Source organism: Paramisgurnus dabryanus, chromosome 22 (assembly GCF_030506205.2).
Source record: "Paramisgurnus dabryanus chromosome 22, PD_genome_1.1, whole genome shotgun sequence".
NCBI classification, from domain to species: domain Eukaryota; kingdom Metazoa; phylum Chordata; class Actinopteri; order Cypriniformes; family Cobitidae; genus Paramisgurnus; species Paramisgurnus dabryanus.
In genome coordinates, this window is record NC_133358.1 from 3,875,220 (window position 1) to 3,897,956 (window position 22,737).

General features: G+C 36.2%; 1 protein-coding gene across 15 annotated transcripts in view; it reads right to left on the minus strand.

The window, feature by feature from the left end:
* kmt2ca (lysine (K)-specific methyltransferase 2Ca) overlaps positions 1-22,737 on the minus strand; it is a 297,061-nt gene that overhangs the window by 220,644 nt on the left and 53,680 nt on the right. For all 15 annotated transcript variants that reach the window (XM_065294625.2, XM_065294622.2, XM_065294623.2 and 12 more), the window contains 3 exons: positions 20,934-21,025; positions 18,114-18,264; positions 7,659-7,874 (listed from right to left, as the gene is read on the minus strand). In XM_065294625.2, coding sequence (XP_065150697.2) covers positions 7,659-7,874; positions 18,114-18,264; positions 20,934-20,970 — 404 coding nt within the window. In that variant the 5' untranslated portion in view covers positions 20,971-21,025. The remainder of the gene's footprint in view (positions 1-7,658; positions 7,875-18,113; positions 18,265-20,933; positions 21,026-22,737) is intronic.

Here is a 22,737-nt window from a genome sequence, read left to right on the forward strand (position 1 = left end):
CTTCGAAAGTCACACTTGCGTACATTTTGTAGGTTGATTAATTTGATATACTGTTGGATAGTTTAATCTAAATCATATTTTCTAAAATAAATTAATATTTTTCTGATTCCATATTTATTTTGTATTTGTATTTGTATTTATTTATTTATTTCAACAGGGACAATGTGCAAAAACATTAATTAAAGTGCCGTACACCAGATTTAGCTTAAGCTAGTTTCCATCTGCAGTCCCCAAGCAGGTGAATTACAATTCAGAATATACAATAAAATGTAATTAATTACTCAAAAAACACAATTCATTCATTCACTCACTCACTCCACCATTCCCAATTATAATCACCAGTCCAATTAAATCATACTAAAATTACTACATTAAAACAGCACTAAAAGATCATTCTAGTTTCCATGTGCAGTCCCCGAGCAGGTTAAGTACAATACAGAATATACAATAAAATTTTATTAATTACACACAATTCATTCATTCACTCAACCATTCCCACCAGTCCAATTAAATCATACTAAAATTACTACAATAAAACATAACTAAAATATCATATTTACATACAGTTATCTATGCTGACACATTTTAAAGAAATGAAACACTAACCAACACTTTTTTTAGATATTAAAGGGGCCATGACATGAAAATCTGACTTTTCCATGATTAAGTGCTATGATTGGGTCCCTAGTGATGCTATCAACCTAGAAAATTTGAAAAAGATCAACCCAGTAACTTAGTTTTGGTAAACCATTCTCTACAAGCACATGAAAAAATAGGTTGTTGAAATTTGGCTCTCCTTATGATGTCATAAGGAGCTCTTATTATAATAATCCAACCCCTTAATCCAACCACAGCACTGCCATTTAGTGCAGAGAGAAAATAATTCACAGAACAATTGAGTTTCAATTTCAACAAACCACCATCATTGTGATCAGTGTTTGCACTTGATCTGCACATGCGAATTTTAGAGGACACACCCAAAACGGCACATTTTTGCACACACCTAGGAAGTGGCAATTTTAACATGCTATAATAAATTATTTATATGGTATTTTGAGCTAAAACTTCACACATGTGCCCCGGGGTACACCAAAGATGTATTTGACATCTTAAAAAAGTCCTGTGACATGGGCCCTTTAACAAAGTTAGTTGTGTTGCATATCATAGAAGACAATGTTAGTATCTGGTAATTTTGTTCTTCTTTAAAAAAAAAGAAAAACAGTTTCATCCTACCTTCATCAGTTCTCTTTTAATCACCTCTCAATTATGGGTAGTTTAAATTTTGAGCAAAACCGATCCTCAAAACTTAAAAATGGACATACAGCTGTTTGCCCTAGGGCGATGCTTCCGGGTTTTATAGTTGCGGAAGCGCACCTGGTGGATAATAGCGGTATTGCGGATTGACAAGATAACTCAATGGCGGGAAAAGAGTTAACTTCATATGGTGTTAAAAGTGACAGAGGTTCATCATTTTTCTTCACACATAAAAATGAATATGCAAATGAAAACAAAAGCTTATAAATGTTTTATTACTAATAAAATATGGTGGATAATAGCAGAAATAGGGATTGCCGGAAAAACTTGTCATTGTCAGGGAAGTGTTTTCTCTTAATTGATGAGTTAAATAGTTAAACATGGGAATAATAAGATAAATGGAATTGGCATTAAACATTCATTGGCAAACAGGCAAACTATCATCATGATAGCTATTGTTATCAGCGATAACAATCAGGTGGCGATACGTTTATAGTATCATCTGTCAGCACAACCGTAGCGGTAATAATTGATTATGACAGATTTTTTGATGAACCTGTCCTTCAAAATGATGGATAGAAAACGTCTATGTCAAACTCATTGGAGGCTTGCTTCAAGAGAAACACAATTTGTGTAGCGTGCAGAGTTGCTGCTTGTGGAGAATCAAATTTTAAATTAGTCACTTATAAGGCTTTCATTTTGGTTACAATATTATGGAATGTTTTTTTGGTCTTTTTTAAATTAATTAATTAAATTGTAAAATAATTAATTAAATTATAAAATAAAAAATAAAATCGCTAAATATGTCCCAAATTTGAAAATTAAATGCTAAAATAAAAATTAAAACATTATATTAAATTATTTCATTTTCATTTTTAACGTGATGAAGCATCATTCCGGCCAAATTAAAAAATAAAATTAAATTGATGATTTGACATTTCATTTTCAATATAATCTTGAGTCAAGACTGTCAATATTACAGTTTTTTTCGATTGCTAAACGCCAGTGGGCACAACTGGAGTCACATGTGCAAAACTCTAACTACAGTCTGCACAGCAGCAGTTCATGTGGACCAAACTCTAGTTCGTTTTTCATTGCTTGAACACAGTTTTCAAAACTTTACACACTTATTCCATGACTTTAACCACAACCTGCACAACACTGTGGATTTACAGCACTTTGTTCAAATGCTAACACACTGCTGTCAAAACTGTGAATCACACATTCAAAACACAATTGATTTCAGCCTTGTGCCTTTCAAACACTGCTGATTGCAATTTCATATAAATATAAATTCCAATTTCATATATATATTTCATTTATATATAATATTACCTTTCATGTACTTTAAGTTTCTACCTTTTTTCTCATTACTGTAATTCCGTAAATTACTACAGACAACTGAAGCAAACTGCTAATTTTCATTTACCCTAAAAAATTATGATGTTCTAAAAAAAATATTGTGATAAATCAATAAATAAATCATTCTTTAAAGAAAACATTACTTGGTGTGACATCACTGAAATTGTTAAAACTGTAAAGATATAAAGTTAGTATTTTGTGTATTGGTGTTTGATGTTAGTGTTTTTCCTCTCAGTGTGTTGTGAGTGACAGTGTGTGTTATCTCAGTGAGGGTTGTGTTTAGTGTTTGGCTGCACGGAGCTGTTTTGAGCCATATGTTAAGAGTTGTGCTCAGGTGACTTTTGGTAGTGCAGACTGTAGTTAGAGTTTTGCACATGTAGCTCCAGTTGTGCCCACTGGCGTTTAGCAATCGAAAAAAACTGTAAAATAAAAAGGCAAGCTTGAAAAGGAATCTGTAAATACATTTTTTTTAAAAGGCTTTTTATTCATGCCCAAGCAATAATAGGGACAAAATTAAAATGTAAAGTTCAGTTTTAATTTTATGTTCTGTTTAAATTATTTGTTTTCATTTTCTTTTTCTTTTTCGTTTTCATTTTCATTTTCATTTTCAACTTGTATGCAAATTCATTGTTAATCAATGGGTGGCGTTTACTTGCTTAAAAAAAGGGGATTGGCTGAAGCAGCGTTGCCAACTGTTGCTAAAATAGCGACTTTATTGCTACATCTAGCGACTTTTAGGCCCCCATTTAGACAAAATTAGTGAATGTCTGGATGAATCTTAGCTTCACATCTGTACAGATAGGCTACTGTGTCGCTTGCACTGGCCCACGAGTGCCGGGTGGCGCTGTCCCGGTGAAATGTGCATCTGGTGTCTCTGTGCATGGAGCTGGGCAGTGTACGAGCTGACGCGTGGATGGGATTCGCGTACATTGTTTACATTTCAAAGGAGGAACAAACAATAAAAAGTGGCTGGTCCGCTGTTATATATGTGCGTATTTTCACACATCTGGTCCGGTGAGGCGTCAGTTTAACGAGCTGATACACCGACCAGTCACTTACTTTTAAATGAACATTATCTGTTTATTTAGCCTATGTGTTGTCTGTACAAGTATCAGAACTTGCGTCCTCTGTGAAATGTGAGTCTCTCGGAGTCTTCTGTGTACACTGCACTGGACACAACATACAGTTCTTCTGACCATAGCTGAAGCGTGGAAGACGAGCTACGCACATAAGGGCTGTGACGATATCACAGTAATACTGCATCACTGCTGTAATAAGATGCCAGCTGCGGTGATGTCACGGCCGCAACCTTATAAAGCGCGTCATGTCCAAGTGCTCTGATCTCTTGAACTACCAACTCCCTCCCTGGTTTTAAACCCCTGCGCGAATAACAACATATTTGCAAGGAAATGTCAGAGCCATGCCCATGAAAGTTCATGTGCAAGGAGTCCGAGCCACGCGCATATTAAGCTTTCTCATTCAAGGAGAAGCAGGCACTTACTGGTGATGATAATGATAGCATAATAATAATTTAAAACTATAATGGGCAAACATGACAACTATGAAGGCAGGAGCGCGTATACTGACAGCACAACTCGTTATTTGGTTGAATGCTGTGCTTGTATCTGGAGCTACTGTAAGCGAATTTCTGAAAGCAATGATTGGAGTATTCATAAGTTTTGTGCAGTTATTTACGTAATGATGCAATTGTCGATTTCGTTTTGTATCCACTTTGAGAAAATCTAATTAAACATACTAACAATAATAACATTAAATAATATTTATTTTCGATATCTTTTGAGTTTAATATCAATTATGGAACAGTTTTTGTCATTGTTTGTAACCCATTTTTTGTACAATAAATTATTAAGAGTTTCAACATGTTTGGAGAAGTGTGTTTCTATTCACGGAGAGTTTACCGAAAATGAATGTCTAAAGAAATAGGAATCAGGTTTTGCACAACTCATCAGAAACAATCTTAAACTCTGCAGGTTTTCAGGTTGTTATTCTATGAAATGTATTGTATAAAATGGGTTATAAACGATGACATAAAAGGTCTATAAATCATAGTATTTTCAAAAGATATAAAAAACAAAAGTTAACATATAGAAATACATATTATTTCACATTGTTATTGCTAATATAATTTGTTGTTTTAATAATATGGGGTGGGTTGTTGTGCTAACAGTCTAACCGCGTGATTCTGTTGCTTCTTCACCACGGTAAAATAAAATCCCGTACGGTCACAGCCCTACTCACAAATCAGCGTTACAAATGAGGACCACTTACAAATATGCCACAAAGGCTGAAGGTCTGCTCTGCCAGTGTGCCCGCTGCAAAAGTAAGTGACTGGTCACTGTATGTCCATTTTCATGAAATGCATACAAATAACACGCAGTGTGATTATAGTGCTATATATACGCCAATTTTGCGAGCATATGATACTCCAGTCCTTCACGGATTTTGGCATAATTATGTATTGCACGATAATCACACTGTGCTATGTGTATGCATTTGATGAGAATGGCTGACGCCTCACCGGATCAGATGTGTGAAAATACGCACATATATAACAGCGGACCAGCCACTTTTTATTGTTTGTTCCTCCTTTGAAATGTAAACAATGTACGCGAATCTCATCCACGCGTCAGCTCCTACACTGCCCAGCTCCATGCACAGAGACACCAGACGCACATTTCACCCACCGGGACAGCGCCACCCGGCACTCGTGGGCCAGTACAAGCGACACAGTAGCCTATCTGTACAGATGTGAAGCTAAGATTCATCCAAACATTCGCTAAGTTTGTCTAAAAGTCGCTAGATGTAGCAATAAAGTCGCTATTTTAGCAACACAGTCGCTGAGTTGGCAACGCAGCTTTAGCCAATCCCCTTTTTTGAGCAAGTAAACGCCACCCACTGATTAACATTAAATTTGCATACAAGTTGAAAATGAAAATGAAAACGAAAAAGAAAATGAAAACAAATAATTTAAAGAGAACATAAAATTAAAACTGAACTTTACATTTTAATTTTGTCCCTATTATTGCTTGGGTATGAATAAAAACCCTTTTAAAAATGTATTTACAGATTCCTTTTCAAGCTTGACTTTTTATTTTAATATTGTCAGTCTTGACTCAAGATTATATTGAAAATGAAATGTCAAATCATCAATTTAATTTTATTTTTTAATTTGGCCGGAATTATGCTTCATCACATTAAAAATGAAAATGAAATAATTTAATATAATGTTTTAATTTTTATTTTAGCATTTAATTTTCAAATTTGGGACATATTTTGCGATTTCATTTTTTATTTTATAATTTAATTAATTATTTTATAATTTAATTAATTAATTTAAAAAAGACCAAAAAAACCTTCCATACAATATTACCTTATGTGGACATGACAACTCACTGAAGTTTGTCAGATTCCAGATTTCCATTTCACAGAGATATCTACACATTTTGTAAAGATTTTATTTAGTTACTAAATCTGTATTAGTTTAATCCTTTTACAGGAAAGACACTATTCCTTTAAAAGGTATTTTTTTAAACTTTTTTGTATTTTGACTTGCATATCTGGTCCACCTTAACAGTCTCTACTCTCTACCTTAAATGATATGCAGTGGACTTTATTCACTCTTGTTTTCATTCCCTTGTCAATAACTGGCACAGCTCTAGCTCAGACCAACCAATCAGGTGTCTCCAACACAACAATCAACTAGCCTGTTGGCAGGCTGCCAGCAACTGCACATAAAGTATTACATCATCAAACCTCAGACAGGCACCAGATTGGCTCAGAGGAGCTGAACAAGTTAGGCACTCATCCAATGAGCCAGAGGGTGTCTGTGGATGGGAACTTTTGACAACAACAGGTCACATAAAGCAAAAAGTCTGCCAGTGGAATTCTCCTTTCATTTTGTAAGCAATCATCAGGCCATTTTGGAACAAAATTAAATGACCCAAATTGAATTGATGCGTTGAGTTCTTTAACTATTCCCAGAGTATTTGGGTGAAAGCACACAATCCTTCTACATAAGAGTTGCACAATGAAACAGTACAAGATCTGTGCAAACCCAGAAGCTCAAGCAAAAAGTAATATGTTTGGTTAAGATTGGTTTAGAAGAAAAAATGACTGTAAGGTTCTTTGAGGAACCATGGTTCTTCTACATGGGCTTTTGCACTGCCTGAAGTATTTCATAGTTTGGGTTCCGAGTTTGGACACTCCTGCAGTACTGTGTATATCGTCTTTCTATCATAACCTTTTACATGACGCTGTGGCGACAGTATAATAGGGAAACAAGCTTATTGCTTGAGACCAACTGCTGTGTGGATGTTTTCTTTATTGCCCATCACTGCGTGAATGATGCTGCCATTCACGCTGACTTCAGAATGAAATTGCACTGGGTAATATTTAATGAACAGCTCTGAAAAGCACCCCAGTACTCTTTCCCTTAAATTAGTAACAGAGCTAAGCGGTCCGAACACAGCTAATGACATCACTGTAAAAAACAACGACTTCAGGGCTGTACCAAACCACTTCCATTACAGCTACAATTCACCACACAACACTTAAAACATGGCCTAAGGGTAGTCACAGGGCATTATTGACTTCAAACAGAAAGATGCAACAAACAGAACAGAATGCATTGGTTTTATTAAATTTTTATGCAATTTTTGAACAAAGTTAAGAGGCCAGGATCTCGTTGCTTTGTACGGCCTTAAGCTTATGCTCTATAACAAAACATTTAATTCTTTTTTAAATTCTTCCCTTGTCTGCCACTGGTTGGTTGAGCCAATGTATCTTTGTCATACTGGTCGAGATGCTCAAAAAAGTTTTAAAAACACTTTCAGATCAAGAGTGTATACTCTGATAAAATAAGCTATGAATGGAATAGTTATAGTTAATATTTAAAAAAATATATTTAAGAAAATATTACAAAAAATAAAATAATTCACTTCAACTTTAATGACTTATTTAAAACTTTGTTTTGAGAAACTAGAAGAGCAAACATTGCTCACTGCACTGACAGGGCAACTCACTTTTTCAGGCCGCTCTTGTGATGTCCTAGGCTCTGGTTGTTGTCATTGTCATCAAAATCATCGTCCTCATCATGATAATCATCGTCCTTCTCAGAGCTGCCGCGCCGATTACGGATGTGAAGCGGCACATAACCAGGGGTGGGTCCAAACAGTTTCAGCTCACCCTGACCCAAGAGACACTTCTCTCCACAGTAGCAGAAGGCACAAAGTTTTTCCCTAAAAGGACCAGAGAAAATGGAAAAGACTATTTAGATGTAGATTTTCAATTACTAAACCAGATACACATTCTGTTTGTGTATCTCATACAGACACAAAGACTTGGCTAATGAAGTTCACAGCCCCGTTGTTTTTTTACTTCTCATGCTTTTTGCATTACTGTAGTGATAATAAATCTCATTACTCAAGGAGGTTCCCTTCAAAGGTCTGACATACATTAAACCATGTGTGTTATTCAGGTAGCAAGCTACTGTATAAACAGTTAAACTGTTTGCATATCTTAACTTGCCCAACAAGACTTCTTTTAAAGTGGTTAGACCATGAAAGTGTCTCAACTAAAAGAGAAAATCAAAAAGAGTTTTCACTATTGCGTATTATGGTGCCCCTTACAACAATGCAGAGAAAACAGCACTTGGCGCTAAATTGTGAAATGCGCACTATTGAAGCATTTGCTTTTACATACTCAAATTTGTGTGTCTATTAGACAGAACGGTAAAATAAAGCTATAACCCATCCACAATAAATTACAAATTATGTCTGAGAGCGTAAACTGCATCTACATCTTAAAATCAGGACTAAAAATGATTGAAAAATTTAAGAAAGAAACGAAAGAAAAATTTAGGTAGAGGCTTGTTTTTTCATCAGGGTTTGAGAAGTATATGAAAAGTGAAATGTGGGCCTAAATGAAGGAAGGTGAGTTTCAAGGGAGGGTTTTTTTATACTTTACACTACTGCAAACACAATTGGTTGCTGTTTCTCTCTCTCTCTTTCTTTGTAAAATAATGTTTTGAAATTAGCAACTTGGGCTTTAGATTAGACGCGCAAGAAATTAGTCTGACTCACAACAGCATTTTATTTACAAAAACCTGTCAAATGTCTTAAAATAAAACACATGAACAATCTCTTATGGTGTGGTAACTGTGATATAAGCGGAATAATTGACTCTGGTCCGTAGAATTATTAAAAAAATTATGCACACACAGTCTCGATCTATGGCCGCATTACCACCCCAGCTGTGCATTATTTTTAAATAATTCAACGGATAGGAGTCAATTGTTCCTTACCTGTTAGTAGTCCAATTTGAGACCAGTCGTCTTCTTTTGGCTGTTGACAGTTTGTGTGCATACTTTACAGTTTGTATGGAATATTATTTTGCTTATAAACATCACGATTGTTGGGCAATCTAATTGAAATGTCACTATTGTCAGTTCACATATTTTGTGGTGTGTGTTGTATGACACATGACATGTGAGTGGGAGAAGTGATGCGCCTGTCTTAATACTGTAGCTGAATGGGGGAGTCTCCTCTCACATGTTGCTAATGGTATTGCACATTAGCAAGAGCACAATCGGTTCTAATTGGGAATCTAAAAGAGTGTGCTCATTCGCCCTGCCTTAGCTAATGACATCAGCAGGGTTTCAGCTCTCCTTTGACTCAAATGCGATTCAAAGAGCACATTCACTCTGATTTTGTCTGCGAGCATGTGTGTCAGTGTTTTCTACAGCATTTAGTTTTTGCTGCAGGGTAGGGTGTGGGAAACTAAAATAATAATAATAAAATAATTTGCTAAATAATAATAATACTTTTCTACTATTTTCTTGTTGGTTTTTGTAGAACATTAAAATACTATTAATTTCATCAAAACTATAAAGACTGCTTTTAAACAGGTTTCCTGAACACTGCTAATACTTCGTCAGGCAACAATGTAGCCCGAAACTCTCACCATTAGCCAAGCCAGTTTGCTTTACTGGACAGGCTGAGATGCAAGCTTTGAAAGCTTATTTAGCGTTTAACACCAGAACATTAACCACTAAATGGCTTGCTTATACAAAGTTGTTTCTGGAATTTAAGCCAGAAGACATCCATAAGCAATAGGACTGAGAATTTTACAAATTTGCAGTTTTATCATTGCTTTCATCATTCAGATGAGCAATCTGATTTCTAAATGTATTCAATGCAGTCTATTTTGGCAATTGAATTAACTTTAACATTAAACAGAATATTTCCAATAATACCTCATGAACTGGACAGAAAGTTGTTGCTGCATATTGTTAAATATAAAAACACTTCTATGTTGTTTCCACCAGAGGTGGGTAGTAACGAATTACATTTACTTGAGTAAATGTTTTGGGTAACTAGTACTTTTAGAGTAAATTTAAGGATGGGTACTTTTTACTCTTACTCAAGTACATTTCTAGTGAAAAAACTGTACTTTTACTTCGCTACATTTGGTGGCGTTACTGCGCTACTTTCAAATGGTAATAATTAATGAATATATATATATATTATATATAATTTATTTAAACTTTATAGGGCATGTTCGAAAGTTTCGCGAGACAGGCTGCGTTACCCTTTAGCGCGCGCGACCGCGCGTAGATGATAGGAGAAGCAGTTGAGGGCGCGTGTGCGTTGTGCGAGATATCGGAGGCAGATCATGCGTGGCTTCAAGTTCGGTCTATGTTTTTACTCCAAGAGGTCAAAAAGAATAGTTTCATAATGCGATGCATGCTTTGTTCAATGAACGAGCTGACATCTCAGAGTACAGGACAAGATCCAACCTGAAGTAAGTGTCAGTAATGTCTATTTGAACACTATTAATGGTCATTTCACACACTGTCCGAGTTCTTTTGCCATATGCACTCTTGTGCAAGCGATGACCAAACCTAGTGTAAGTTAAACCATACAAACAGCACGTTCACATCTGCACATTTCCATATCATTTCCCCACAACTAAACAAACTGAACAGCATAATGTAAGGACGTCTTGCATTTATAAACAAATCCAGACACCTCACTAATGTGTAGAAAATACATTCAAATAAAAACGGGATTGTATTTTATTTAAATCCTTCCTAAAGAATGAATGAATAAAAATAAAAGAATAAAGTTTGATTTTAAAGAAACATGTATTATATATTATAATACATGTAGAGTTGATTTGCACAAACATATAAGTTCCATATGAAATTCTGAAATGATAATTTTTATTAACCCCCTTTTATGTTCAGTAATTGCACTTTAATGGCAATGAAAATAACCTATTCATATAAAAACATGATAACAAACAGACACACACGTTATTTTTTTGTTTACTGTTTGCATGTTTAAAAGGCAGACGCTCACAAGTTTTTGTTGTGAACATGAAAATAAATACAGAGTTAACCATCAGAAAACATCTTTGTCACGTTATGTGATTTTAATGTACCCATTGCAGGACTGAGATAGGCTGCTTTACTTGTATATAAGCAGAACAATGAGACTTTTAGGGAGAGGTTTCTGAAAACCCTCCAAGTAGTCTAAAATTCAGTGCTTTTGCGCTACTTTATCAGATCGGAAGTAACGAGTAAGTAACTACTTGAGTAGTTTTTTCATCTAATACTTTTTTACTCTTACTCAAGTAAATAATTAGATTTGATACTTTTACTTTTACTGGAGTACATTTTTGTATAAGTATATATATATATATATATATATATATATATATATATATATATATATATATATATATATATATGTGTATATATATATATATATATACAACCCCAAAACAGAAAAAGTTGGGACACTGTAGAAATTGTGAGTAAAAAATGAATGGAATAATTTACAAATCTCATAAACTTATATTTTATTCACAGTAGAATATAGATAACATATCAAATGTTGAAAGTAAGATATTTTGTAATGTCATGCCAAATATTGGCTCATTTTGGATATCATGAGAGCTACACATTCCAAAAAAAGTTGGGACAGGTAGCAATAAGAGGCCAGAAAATTTAAATGTACATATAAGGAACAGTTGAAGGACCAATTTGCAACTTATTAGGTCAATTGGCAACATGATTGGGTATAAAAAGAGCCTCTCAGAGTGGCAGTGTTTCTCAAAAGTCAAGATGGGCAGAGAATCGCCAATTCCCCCAATGCTGCAGCAAAAAATAGTTTTCTGAGTTTCTCAGAGAAAAATTGCAAAGAGATTGAAGTTATCATCATCTACAGTGCATAATATCATCCAAAGATTCAGAGAATCTGGAGCAATCTCTGTGCGTAAGGGTCAAGGCTGGAAAACCATACTGGATACCTGTGATCTTCGGGCCCTTAGACGGCACTGCATCACATACAGGAATGCTACTGTGATGGAAATCATAACATGGGCTCCATGTTTACTTCCAGAAAACATTTTCAGTGAACACAATCCACCGTGTCATTCGCTGTTGCCAGCTAAAACTTTGTAGGTCAAAAAAGCAGCCATATCTAAACATGATCAAGAGGCGCAGGCATTTTCTCTGGGCATGGATCATTTAAAATGGACTGTGGCAAAGTGAAAAACTGTTCTGTGGTCCAACGAATCAAAATTTGAAGTTCTTTTTGGAAAACTGGGACACCATTTCACCCGGACTAAAGAGGACAAGGACATCCCAAGTTGTTATTAGCGCTCATTTCAGAAGCCTGAATCTCTGATGGTTTGGGGTTGCATGAGTGCGTGTGGCATGGGCAGCTTACACATCTGGAAAGGCACCATCAATGCTGAAAGGTTTATACAAGTTCTAGATCCATATGATCCCATTCAGACGTCGTCTCTTTCATGGAAGACCTTGCATTTTCCAACATGACAATGCCAGACCACATACTGCATCAATTATAATGTCAATACTGCGTAGAAGAAGGATCTGACTACTGAAATGTCCAGCCTGCAGTCCAGATCTGTCACCCACAGAAAACATTTGGCGCATCATAAAGAGGAAGATGCGACAAAGAAGACCTAAGACAGTTGAGCAACTAGAAGTCTGTATTAGACAAGAATGGGACAACATTCCCATTCCTAAACATTGGTCCTCCTCCAGCTGTTCCTTTATATGTACATTTAACTTTTCTGGCCTCTTATTGCTACCTGTCCCAACTTTTTTTGGAATGTGTAGCTCTCATGAAATCCAAAATGAGCCAATATTTGGCATGACATTTCAAAATGTATCACTTTCAACATTTGATTTGTTATCTATATTCTATTGTGAATAAAATATAAGTTTATGAGATTTGTAAATTATTCCATTCCTTTTTTACTCACAATTTCTACAGTGTCCCAACTTTTTCTGTTTTGGGGTTGTATATATGTGTGTGTATATATATATATATATATATATATATATATATATATATATATATATATGTATGTATGGAGATTATAAATAATGACAGGTGCCATTAAAGGGGCTAGATGTAAGTTATTACTTAAAAAAATCTTTAAGATAGAGTTTTCATTTGTATATTTATGAGCCAACCATAATGTAATAGAAAGAATGACACCTTGAGTGTCCTCCACGGTTGTCTCTATCAGCCTGTAGGCTCTTTTGTGTGTGGAGGAGTCGGGTCAGAATTGGTGCGAAATTCAAAATGTGACGTCATGCGCGTGCTCGTCTACCTGGGCGTTCCATATAGATGCGTACGGCAGTCATTAGTAAACAGCGGCAATCGCTAGCATGTTTCAAATGGACTCTGTAGACGGAAAGAAGCGACCAACTTCTAGCACAATCCAGACACTCACGGAAACTCCTCGTAAGTTTAAAAAAAATCCTTATCTAGTGCAGCCAAAATAGAGCATGACCGGCGTCGGAGAAAAGACAAGATTAAACATCGGATTGGCATTTGATTCTTGGAGGGAGCTCCGGTCAGCGCTGGGTATGAAAACAGACCTTGAGCAGGTTTCCTTTTTACTGCAAAGGTAAGACATAGTTACAGGGCATCTGTAATATATTATGTTATTGTTTTTGTGGTGTAATGCTAACGATAGCATTTGCTTTGTGGTGTAATGCTAACGATAGCATGTAGAACAGGACCGTTTCAAAAGTTACTTTCTTATATGAATTATCTTTATTCAGAGCACGAGTGCATTAAGATTGTGAGTGTCGGGAGTGTGTTTTACAGTGTCCTGTTACAAAACTTTTAGAAGTAGACTTCTGTTGAAAATATAAAGTAGCACTGCAACATTTTACTATAATATGGTCTGTCAAACAATAACCTTACAGTACTGTAACTTTTCTTACATTTGTAAACATGCTGGTGAATCTCAATGAGCTGTCTGTGGTTGCTACGGCAACTCTGGTTGTTGTGGTCGTGCTCGTACGAGTGTGCCCACCGAGAACGAGCATGAGACTGGCTGCAGTTTCTATAACGGCCACTGGTGTCAGTAACAGTTAGAGCCCCTTTAAGTAGTGACCATGGAGTCTGTTAAAACTCTTTTCCCGCCACCTTTTTAAAAAAAATGGCAGCCAGCGGCAGTATTATTTATGATTTTTAACTTAAGTTTAATGCCTTCCAGAAATTGTTCCTCTTTAAATGTGTGAACATACAATGTATCAAATGAAAGAACAGACCCTTTCTTTTCAAACAAAACAAAAAGTTTTATCCTATCTTCATTTGTTCTCTTTATTACCTCTCAAATATGGGTAGGTTTCTTAAAAAAATAAATTAATAAGAGATCAGATTTAGAACGATGATCAAAACATACATGAGAGTTTTTTACTGTTTTTGGCTACAGTGAATGCTTTAGTGTTTTATAAGTTGGATAAGAGCGCCACCTAGTGAATAATAGCAAAAATATGGATTGCCATAAAAACTCGTCATTGGCAGGGAAGCGTTTTCTCTTAATTGACATGATAACTTGTCAATGGCAGGGATAGAGTTAAGGAGGTCTTGTTGCGCTTTACTTTCTATTAACCATTGCATCTCTTTCTCATCATCTTTCTGATAAAAAAATATTTGTAGAGTACATGGTGCGTTAAACTACATTGAAGCTGAAGCTGTGCACACTTCACTAATATAAAATGCAGGTTTTGTCAGAGTTTGCCTAAAATTCAGAAAATTTACAACAATTTGCATTATGTATGAGAAGTGCTTATTTGCTTAAGTGCTTAAGTGATTATTTGGTGGCGCAGCTCCTTGTGTACACCTTGAGAGACCTCTGCACAAAGAGAGAGAGAAAGAGAGACCCGCAGTGGATTCACTGACGGTTACTATACATTTACAGAAATTACTCATTCATTTGTTATGAGTGGATTTTTTTATTTTTAACTTTTCTCTTTACACTCAGTCTAACATGCAGGAGTGTAGAGTAGGGTTGTAACAGTATACCAGTATGGCGGTACACCATGATATCAACATATACAATTATCATACAGTAAACGTTTGCTAATTCCCGTTTAGGAAAAAAATATAATAAAGCAGATATCACCTGCACTGTACGGAAGAGGATTAGGGCCACTGGTGAAAAAAATATTTGAATTCTGACTTTATTCTCAGAAGTCTGACTTTAATCTCAGAATTCTGACTTTAAACTCAGAATTCTGACTTTAATCTCAGAATTCTGACTTTAATCTCAGAATTCTGACTTTAATCTCAGAATTCTGACTTTAATCTCAGAATTCTGACTTTAATCTCAGAATTCTGACTTTAATCTCAGAATTCTGACTTTAATCTCAGAATTCTGAGAATAAAGTCAGAATTCTGAGAATAAAGTCAGAATTCTGAGAATAAAGTCAGAATTCAAATTTTGAGTTTAACCTTGAAAAGCACCCCCATTCTGGCCCGAAACCATGAAAATACCTACTTTCACTAAAAGGGCTGTTTTTACTAAACCATTTATAGTATAAGCATAACTGTGGTATCATTAGATAGAAGACACTTTGAGCTTCGTTTTCCATGTTTCAAAATTATTTTAAGATAATAAAAAAAAAGTTAGAGAGGCTGAAGTACATTGTAATATTTTTTTTTTGCATAACATCTTTTTTAACACTAAAAATCTTAATGATAAATATATGTGTGAAACCTAGAAATGCAATGAGGCCAAAGCCACAAGTCTAAAGAAGTTATATTTCACGTTTGAAGTCAATAGACCCAAAAATGAGGTTCTTGCAAGAGTTTTTGTAAGACTAGTGCCTTTTCTAAGTGCCAAGTCAGCCACAAAATAAAAGTCTTTTGTTTACATGCATACACGTTCGTTCTTTTTATTGTTTATCCTTATATAAGCGTATAAAATGCCGTATCCACAACAGGAAATAAAGCTTCACACAAAGATCGTTGAATTCGTGTTCTAATTGGCTACACGTTCTGTCTATCAATATTTTCCATGAAGTCATTGGAGGAACGCGCGAGTCAGATGACGTCACGATATTAGACAGCGCTGTTTGGATATTATGTATTATACTCCCGCCTACTTGTACAATCAAGTTTGAGCGCTGGTTTTGAACGCGAGTGTGCTCTCATATACAAGTGTTACGATGTAAATAGTCCTCAGATTGTATATTATAATCTATTACAAGACGTGCATCTGAAATCTGATGTAAACAATGGAAAATATATCCATATTTCACAAATTATACGCATTTGTGGACAACAGTGGTCATTGGATGTACTTTGTTGGAGAGTTTTTATGGGTTATTCACACATCTGAAACAGACTGGATTCGATTCGCGTTCCTTATACCAGCACAAAGGTAAGGAGTCAGTTTATATTATGCATGTTGTTATCTGGACTTCTGTAATAAAATACTATATTTATGATACTAGAGCAATTTAATCTCAAAACGGACACCATACACTGATGCTAAACCCTTAGACCTTTTAAACGATGTATAGTAGTGTTATTATTATTCTTGTTTGTACACAGTAGGCTATATATATATTGTTAGCAGCATAAAAAAAAAACTGACGTCCTTCCGTCCGCGAGCTAGTGCGCGGCGAGAGGTTAAAGTCAGAATTCTGAGTTTAAAGTCAGAATTCTGAGAATAAAGTCAGAATTCTGAGTTTAAAGTCAGAATTCTGAGAATAAAGTCAGAATTCTGAGATTAAAGTCAGAATTCTGAGAAAAAAGTCAGAATTCTGAGTTTAAAGTCAGAATTCTGAGAATAAAGTCAGAATTCAAATTCTGAGATTAAAGTCAGAATTCTGAGATTAAAGTCAGAATTCTGAGATTAAAGTCAGAATTCTGAGATTAAAGTCAGAATTCTGAGATTAAAGTCAGAATTCAAAAAAATGTTTCACCAGTGGCCCTAATCCTCTTCCGTAGCACTCCACTCGTTTATGTACAGCAAAGAAAATGTCAGAGCCAGAGACTTCAAATTCTAACCTTTAACCCCCGCCGGAAAAAAAGGTTAAAATCTGTAGTATAGGAATACTTTGTGTATCCGAAAAGCGAAAGCAATGGCTGCAAAACGAAGAAATATGTCGAACATGTGCTACCATATTCGCGAACACATCCCTCTGTGCAGATAAAGCAGTATTATTTCTGTGATGCAGAGGGAATCCCGCAACCCAGTCATAAAAATCGGCCATAAATCGGAACCAGATTTGTGTTTAATTTTTGGCCGATCTGTTTTCAGACACAAAGCTGTTATATAAATGTGCCTCTGAAGGGAACTGTCTTGAGAAAAGTCTTGATGGCATTTTCTTTTTTATTAATCTCAGTATAATGCCTGATAAAGCGCTGTTTATAAGCACACATGTCTGCTTTGTTTACATGGTAATGCTGGTAACCTCTCTGTCTCTCTCTCTCTCTGCCCTCGTTGTCTCCAAACACTAATGCTTTTTAAGTGATTTATGACAACTCAATTTTAAGATGATTATACATAGGCCATATCTAAAGAGAAATAACTTACTCTTTATTTTGTTCAAATGGAAGATGCAGCTTTATTTTGTCTTTTTTAAGTTGAATATAATAAACCAAATTGTTAACCAAAAATCATATCTGTTTTTATTCATTTAAGGGTCATTATAGTTGATGATTATAAAATTATGGTTCAATACCATATACCGTGATATGGTTTGAGACGATCATCATACCGTGAACATCTCGTACCGTTACAACCCTAGCGCTGAGTTAGCCACGCCCACTTAATACATTATGCGGAATACACAGAATAGAAAAATCTGTTACGGCTCACATTTTATTTTACGGTAATGGTATATACCGTCATACCGCCCAGCCCTACTTATTACATAAAATTCACTAGCTGTAAACATCTTTATTGCTGGCAGAGGCACTGCAGATATAAATGTGCTTATGTTAAGATGTACAAATACACCCTTTCCCTACTGGATTTTCTGTCTAAACATTCTGGTCAACTTTTTCTGTGAGATCTCTCTCAACTCTTTCTCTCAACTCTTAATTTATCAATTAAAGCATGTAGTTCAACATTTACAAGGACACCTTTCAAGTATAGATTTAATATGTGTGTGTGTTCCCGACACTTACCTAATTTTGGCGTTTATTGTGGTAGAGGCAGATGAGCCAGCAGAGTCTTCTGACACAGATCGCTGGAATAGCGCGGACAAAGCCCTCTCGTCTCTAGGGCTGAGATCCAGTGACTCGAGGAAATCATCATCTGTTTCTGGCTCCAGCACGTCTGTTCATAGGAGACACAAGTCACAACTTTCATTTACTTTAATGTAAGGGTGACCAAAATCAATGCTTTTAGTAAGTTATGTCTTTATACAGTATATCATACAACAGTGTTTCCCATACATAGGCTCTACTTGGGCGCTGCGCCCAGGTAAATTGCGACCCGCCCAGGTAAAAAAAAATCACTTTACGAATTTCCGTATTCTGAACTTGACTGGATGACCCGTGTTTTAGAGAGAGAGAGAGAGAGAGAGAGAGAGAGCGCGAAAGAGAGAGCGCGAAAGAGAGAGCGCGAGAGAGAGGTGGGGGTCGGGTGACCGTGAAGATGATGCACGCGTCATAAACTCATGATCCAGCGCGGCAAACTGGATCAACTGCAGCAGCACATACGGAGCAGCCAGGGAACACACTGCGACCAAAATGGTCGCATATGCTTATGTGCATATGTGTTTATAGCATCTAAGTTGGCTTCATTTTGCGTGCAAGCACGTTGTGTCTCTCCGGTTGAGTGTCCGTTCACATGCTCTCTGTTTCTCAATGAATTGGGCGCGACGCGAAGCAACCTCAGTGTCACATTGTATCCTTTCATGTTTCTGAACTTGAGCAGAGTTTTACCATTAGAGGTCTTTCTTCACTGAGGACGCGGGACCCGTACGGTTCCGGGTTTATATTTTAAATGGTCAGATGGGTCTGGGTCGGTCCTAGTTCATTACTTCGGGTGCCAAGTCTGATTAATATTGTGTGTAAAACCCGAGTCGATCGGAGAACGGCCGTGAGCGCTACCGCGCTAAAGCTCGAGTGCTGTTTTAGCGTGCCTCCGGTTTCTATGGCGATAGCAACTGGCTTTTGTCACGACCACGCGCCGCTTCATTTTCTTTATCCCATTTTTTAATAATCTTACTATTAATAGACAATATCTTTACTAAAATCTAAACAGTTTGCACAGAGATTGTAGCAAAAAGCAGTGCTAATACTGAATGAGCAAAGCTCTAGCTGACTCAGGATATAAAAAACGCAAAGCTGTAATGTAAAGTCTGTCATCGGGACAGCAAGTAGACTTTTAAATCTGAAATAATTAGTGGATTAAGCTTTTTTTAATCGGCAAAAGAGAAATAGAAAGCAGAAGCAGTAAAAGTGCCTATCTTATAGAAGTTATTAACATTATAACATCAGTCACATTTATAATCTATAGACCTGCACTGTCTATATAGGCTATAGTATACATCAGTGGTTCTTAACGTTATTCCTGGAGGCCCAATGCCCTGCACATTTTGTATGTCTCCCTTATTTAACACACCTGATTCAAATCATCAGCTCATTAGAAGAGATCTCCATGAACTGAACTGAGTCTGTCAGACAAAAGAGACATACAAAATGTGCAGGGCAGTGGGCCTCCAGGAATAACGTTAAGAACCACTGGTATACATAGTATTGTATATAATTGAGTTTGATAAAAGGGGTCATCAAATTGCTTCATATATCAGTGCAAAAACATAAAGTGTTTTCGTGGTGCTTTGACAAACAGTGTCAGCTTTGTTTATGGCAAAAAAAGTTTGGGGTGGTTAGATTAATGAACTATAATGTGAAATTAATATGAATGTTTTATAAATCAAAGTATTGTGTTGTGTCACACATTATTAGTTCTTTGTTACATGTATAGTAGACCATTTTTTGTCGGTGGATAATAATGATTGCCCTTTTCACCAGCTACCACCACAAGTAAATTTCAGATCTGTGGGAAACACTGGATGGGTGCAGTGAGACAGATGTGGATAAGAGAGTGCATGTATCTTTGTACTCACAGTGAACGGAATGTTGACAAAACTTACAAATTAACAGTTCTCCGGTCACATAAAAGTCATGTGGGAACTGCTCGGAACTAAGTGCCTAGCGTCGAATTAAAAAAAATTTTCGCTGACGAAAGCAGAGTCGTGGAGAGCCGCTTCGCCATGGTTTCAGTGTTTTGGAGGGGTCTGAAACGACGGGAGGGGGTGTTTCGCCCAGATTTACTTACCGGTCCGCATTTCCTCCAGACATACGTTCTTCTCCCACACAAAAACAGAATTTTATTCAAAAAATGTAAAATTTCGTGAAATTCCGCGTTAACACTAGATTCCGTGTTAATTTGCCAATTCCGTGATTCCGTCCGCAATTCCGTGATCGCGGAAATTATAGGGCCCTAATTTACAGTAGTATTCATGTATTACTGGGACAAGTAAGAGACAAAACTGCTTAGGTGGTTACCAGACCAATCAAGAATGTTTATGAACCACTGTAGCAAGGCTACAATGCATGTCCTACGGGTCATGTCTGGTTGGCCAGAGTAAAATAATGAAAAATTCAGATGAGAGGTAAGCAGTGTGCTGGCATAAAAAGCAAATGACATTGTACCAAACCTTCCAAGTTTTTCATCTGCTCTCTGACCCACTTTAAAAGCTAAACTGTAGGGCCAAGTTACATTTAAAGCATTAAAGGTATAAAGTAGAAGTAGTAACAAAATACTCAGTGAGATTCAATACATTATGGAAACTAACAGGTCTTGTTTTCCTGTACAAAATGTAACAGATTACAGTAACATCAAGATAAATAATCAATGTTTTATGAAGCTCAAGATTAGCTGCAGTTTATTCACTATTAAGTCAAGATTAGACTGTAAAACCAACTAATTCTCACCCATGTCTGGAGTTGATGTGACATCAGTGGTGTCCATGTTATCCTCATCATCAGCTCGACCTTGACCTTGACCTTGACCTTCACTGCAACACCTGCAGCACAAAAAAAGATGTTAAAGGTTTTCAACGAATGTTTGAAGCTGGGCCTTTTTAATCTTACATGAAATCCTGAATATTACTCAATATAACATTGCGGAGCGGTGCTGCACTGTTGCTGAATGCACACAAAAAGTTTGCTTTTCATACAGTAGAGCTGCACAAAAAACATTTCTGGATTGATTTTTTAAAATTGGTTGATTAAATATAAATTCTCATAAGCCACAGACGGAATGTTTTTCCTGTTTTTTTTTTTCAACTGGTCCAAGTTATGTAAATTATTACAATGTGAAATAATATTACTACCACTTTTTTCCTGTAGATGTTACTCACTACAAATTCAACAAATTCAAGAATCACATTGAATTAAAATTCTGGTTACTCACTTTGGGCATCTGTACTGATACCCAAACCCTATCAAACAGCATCAAATACTTACTTATTCATTTAGCTGACGCTTTTATCCAAAGCAACTTAAAATTGCTATATATGTCAGAGGTCACACGCCTCTGGAGCAACTAGGGGTTATGTGTCTTGCTCAGGGACACAATGGTGTGTCACAGTGGATTCGAACCCGGGTCTCTTACACCAAAGGCGAGTGTCTTATCCACTGCGCTATCACCACCCCCCAGGAGTCCACCCCCCCCCAGGAGAAAACAGGATTCATCAGTTGAGTTGGGGACTGAATCTGTTATTTTCATCTTCTAACTAAGTCAGTTCAGATGACTTTAACATATTTTTTAAAACAAAATATAATCAAGTTAATCTCCATAAAGGACTGGTCTCAGATTAGTATGAACTACAGTACTATAAACATATAAATTCAATTCAAAGAGCTTTTCAATGTATAAACTACTATGACCATCATACTGAAGAAAATCAACCATTGGTTACCAACACCATTGGGTTAATTTAATTTGGTATAATAAAATATATTAGTAGCTTCTCATGTTTCTGTAATCATGCAGCATTCACATGGCATTTGGTAGAAACAAAATTTCCTCTAGAAGTTTAATAACTGTCTCACACAAACACACTTCTATTATAAAAGTAATTTATCCAAAAGAAAGACTTTCAGTAGGTTACTGGTACACTCAAACTTTTTTAGACACAGCATGAGTGCTGATATAGGAGTTGGTGATCTTGACAGTGCGGGTCAGTGTGTGATAGTCAAATGCGCTGCCCTTCCCCCACCCGATATAGTAACAAGCGTATAGCAGCCAATGAAGGCTTAGTGTGGCCTGCAGCGAGTGCTCGGCTGCTCGTCAATATGGTTACAAAATCTAGTTCCCTACAAAACAGCTGAGCTAAAAAAACACTACAAAGCACAATAAACATATAAGCTTTAGAAGAGTGTGAGTTTTGAGCTTTTTGCACAATGAACTCACAGGTATAAAAAGTCAGTTTGTGTTGCCAATCCTTTCCACATACATTCCATTTTCTTCCTGTTTTTTGCAGATGTCTAGTGTGTAAAAACCTGTCAAACGCTCACAGATACTGGTTCTGAAGTATTAATTTCTATAAAATTTACTTCTTATGCAAAGTTTATAACACTTGGAAATCTATATTTTATAAACTACTAGATGGTATAAGACACACCCAGCCTATAATTAGGCTGATTAAGCCCTTTCATTAGCAATTTAACTGCCGGAGATGATACCCTGTAAGCTTTTCATTCAGGTGCTGAAAACTAAAACAAACAAGAAAAT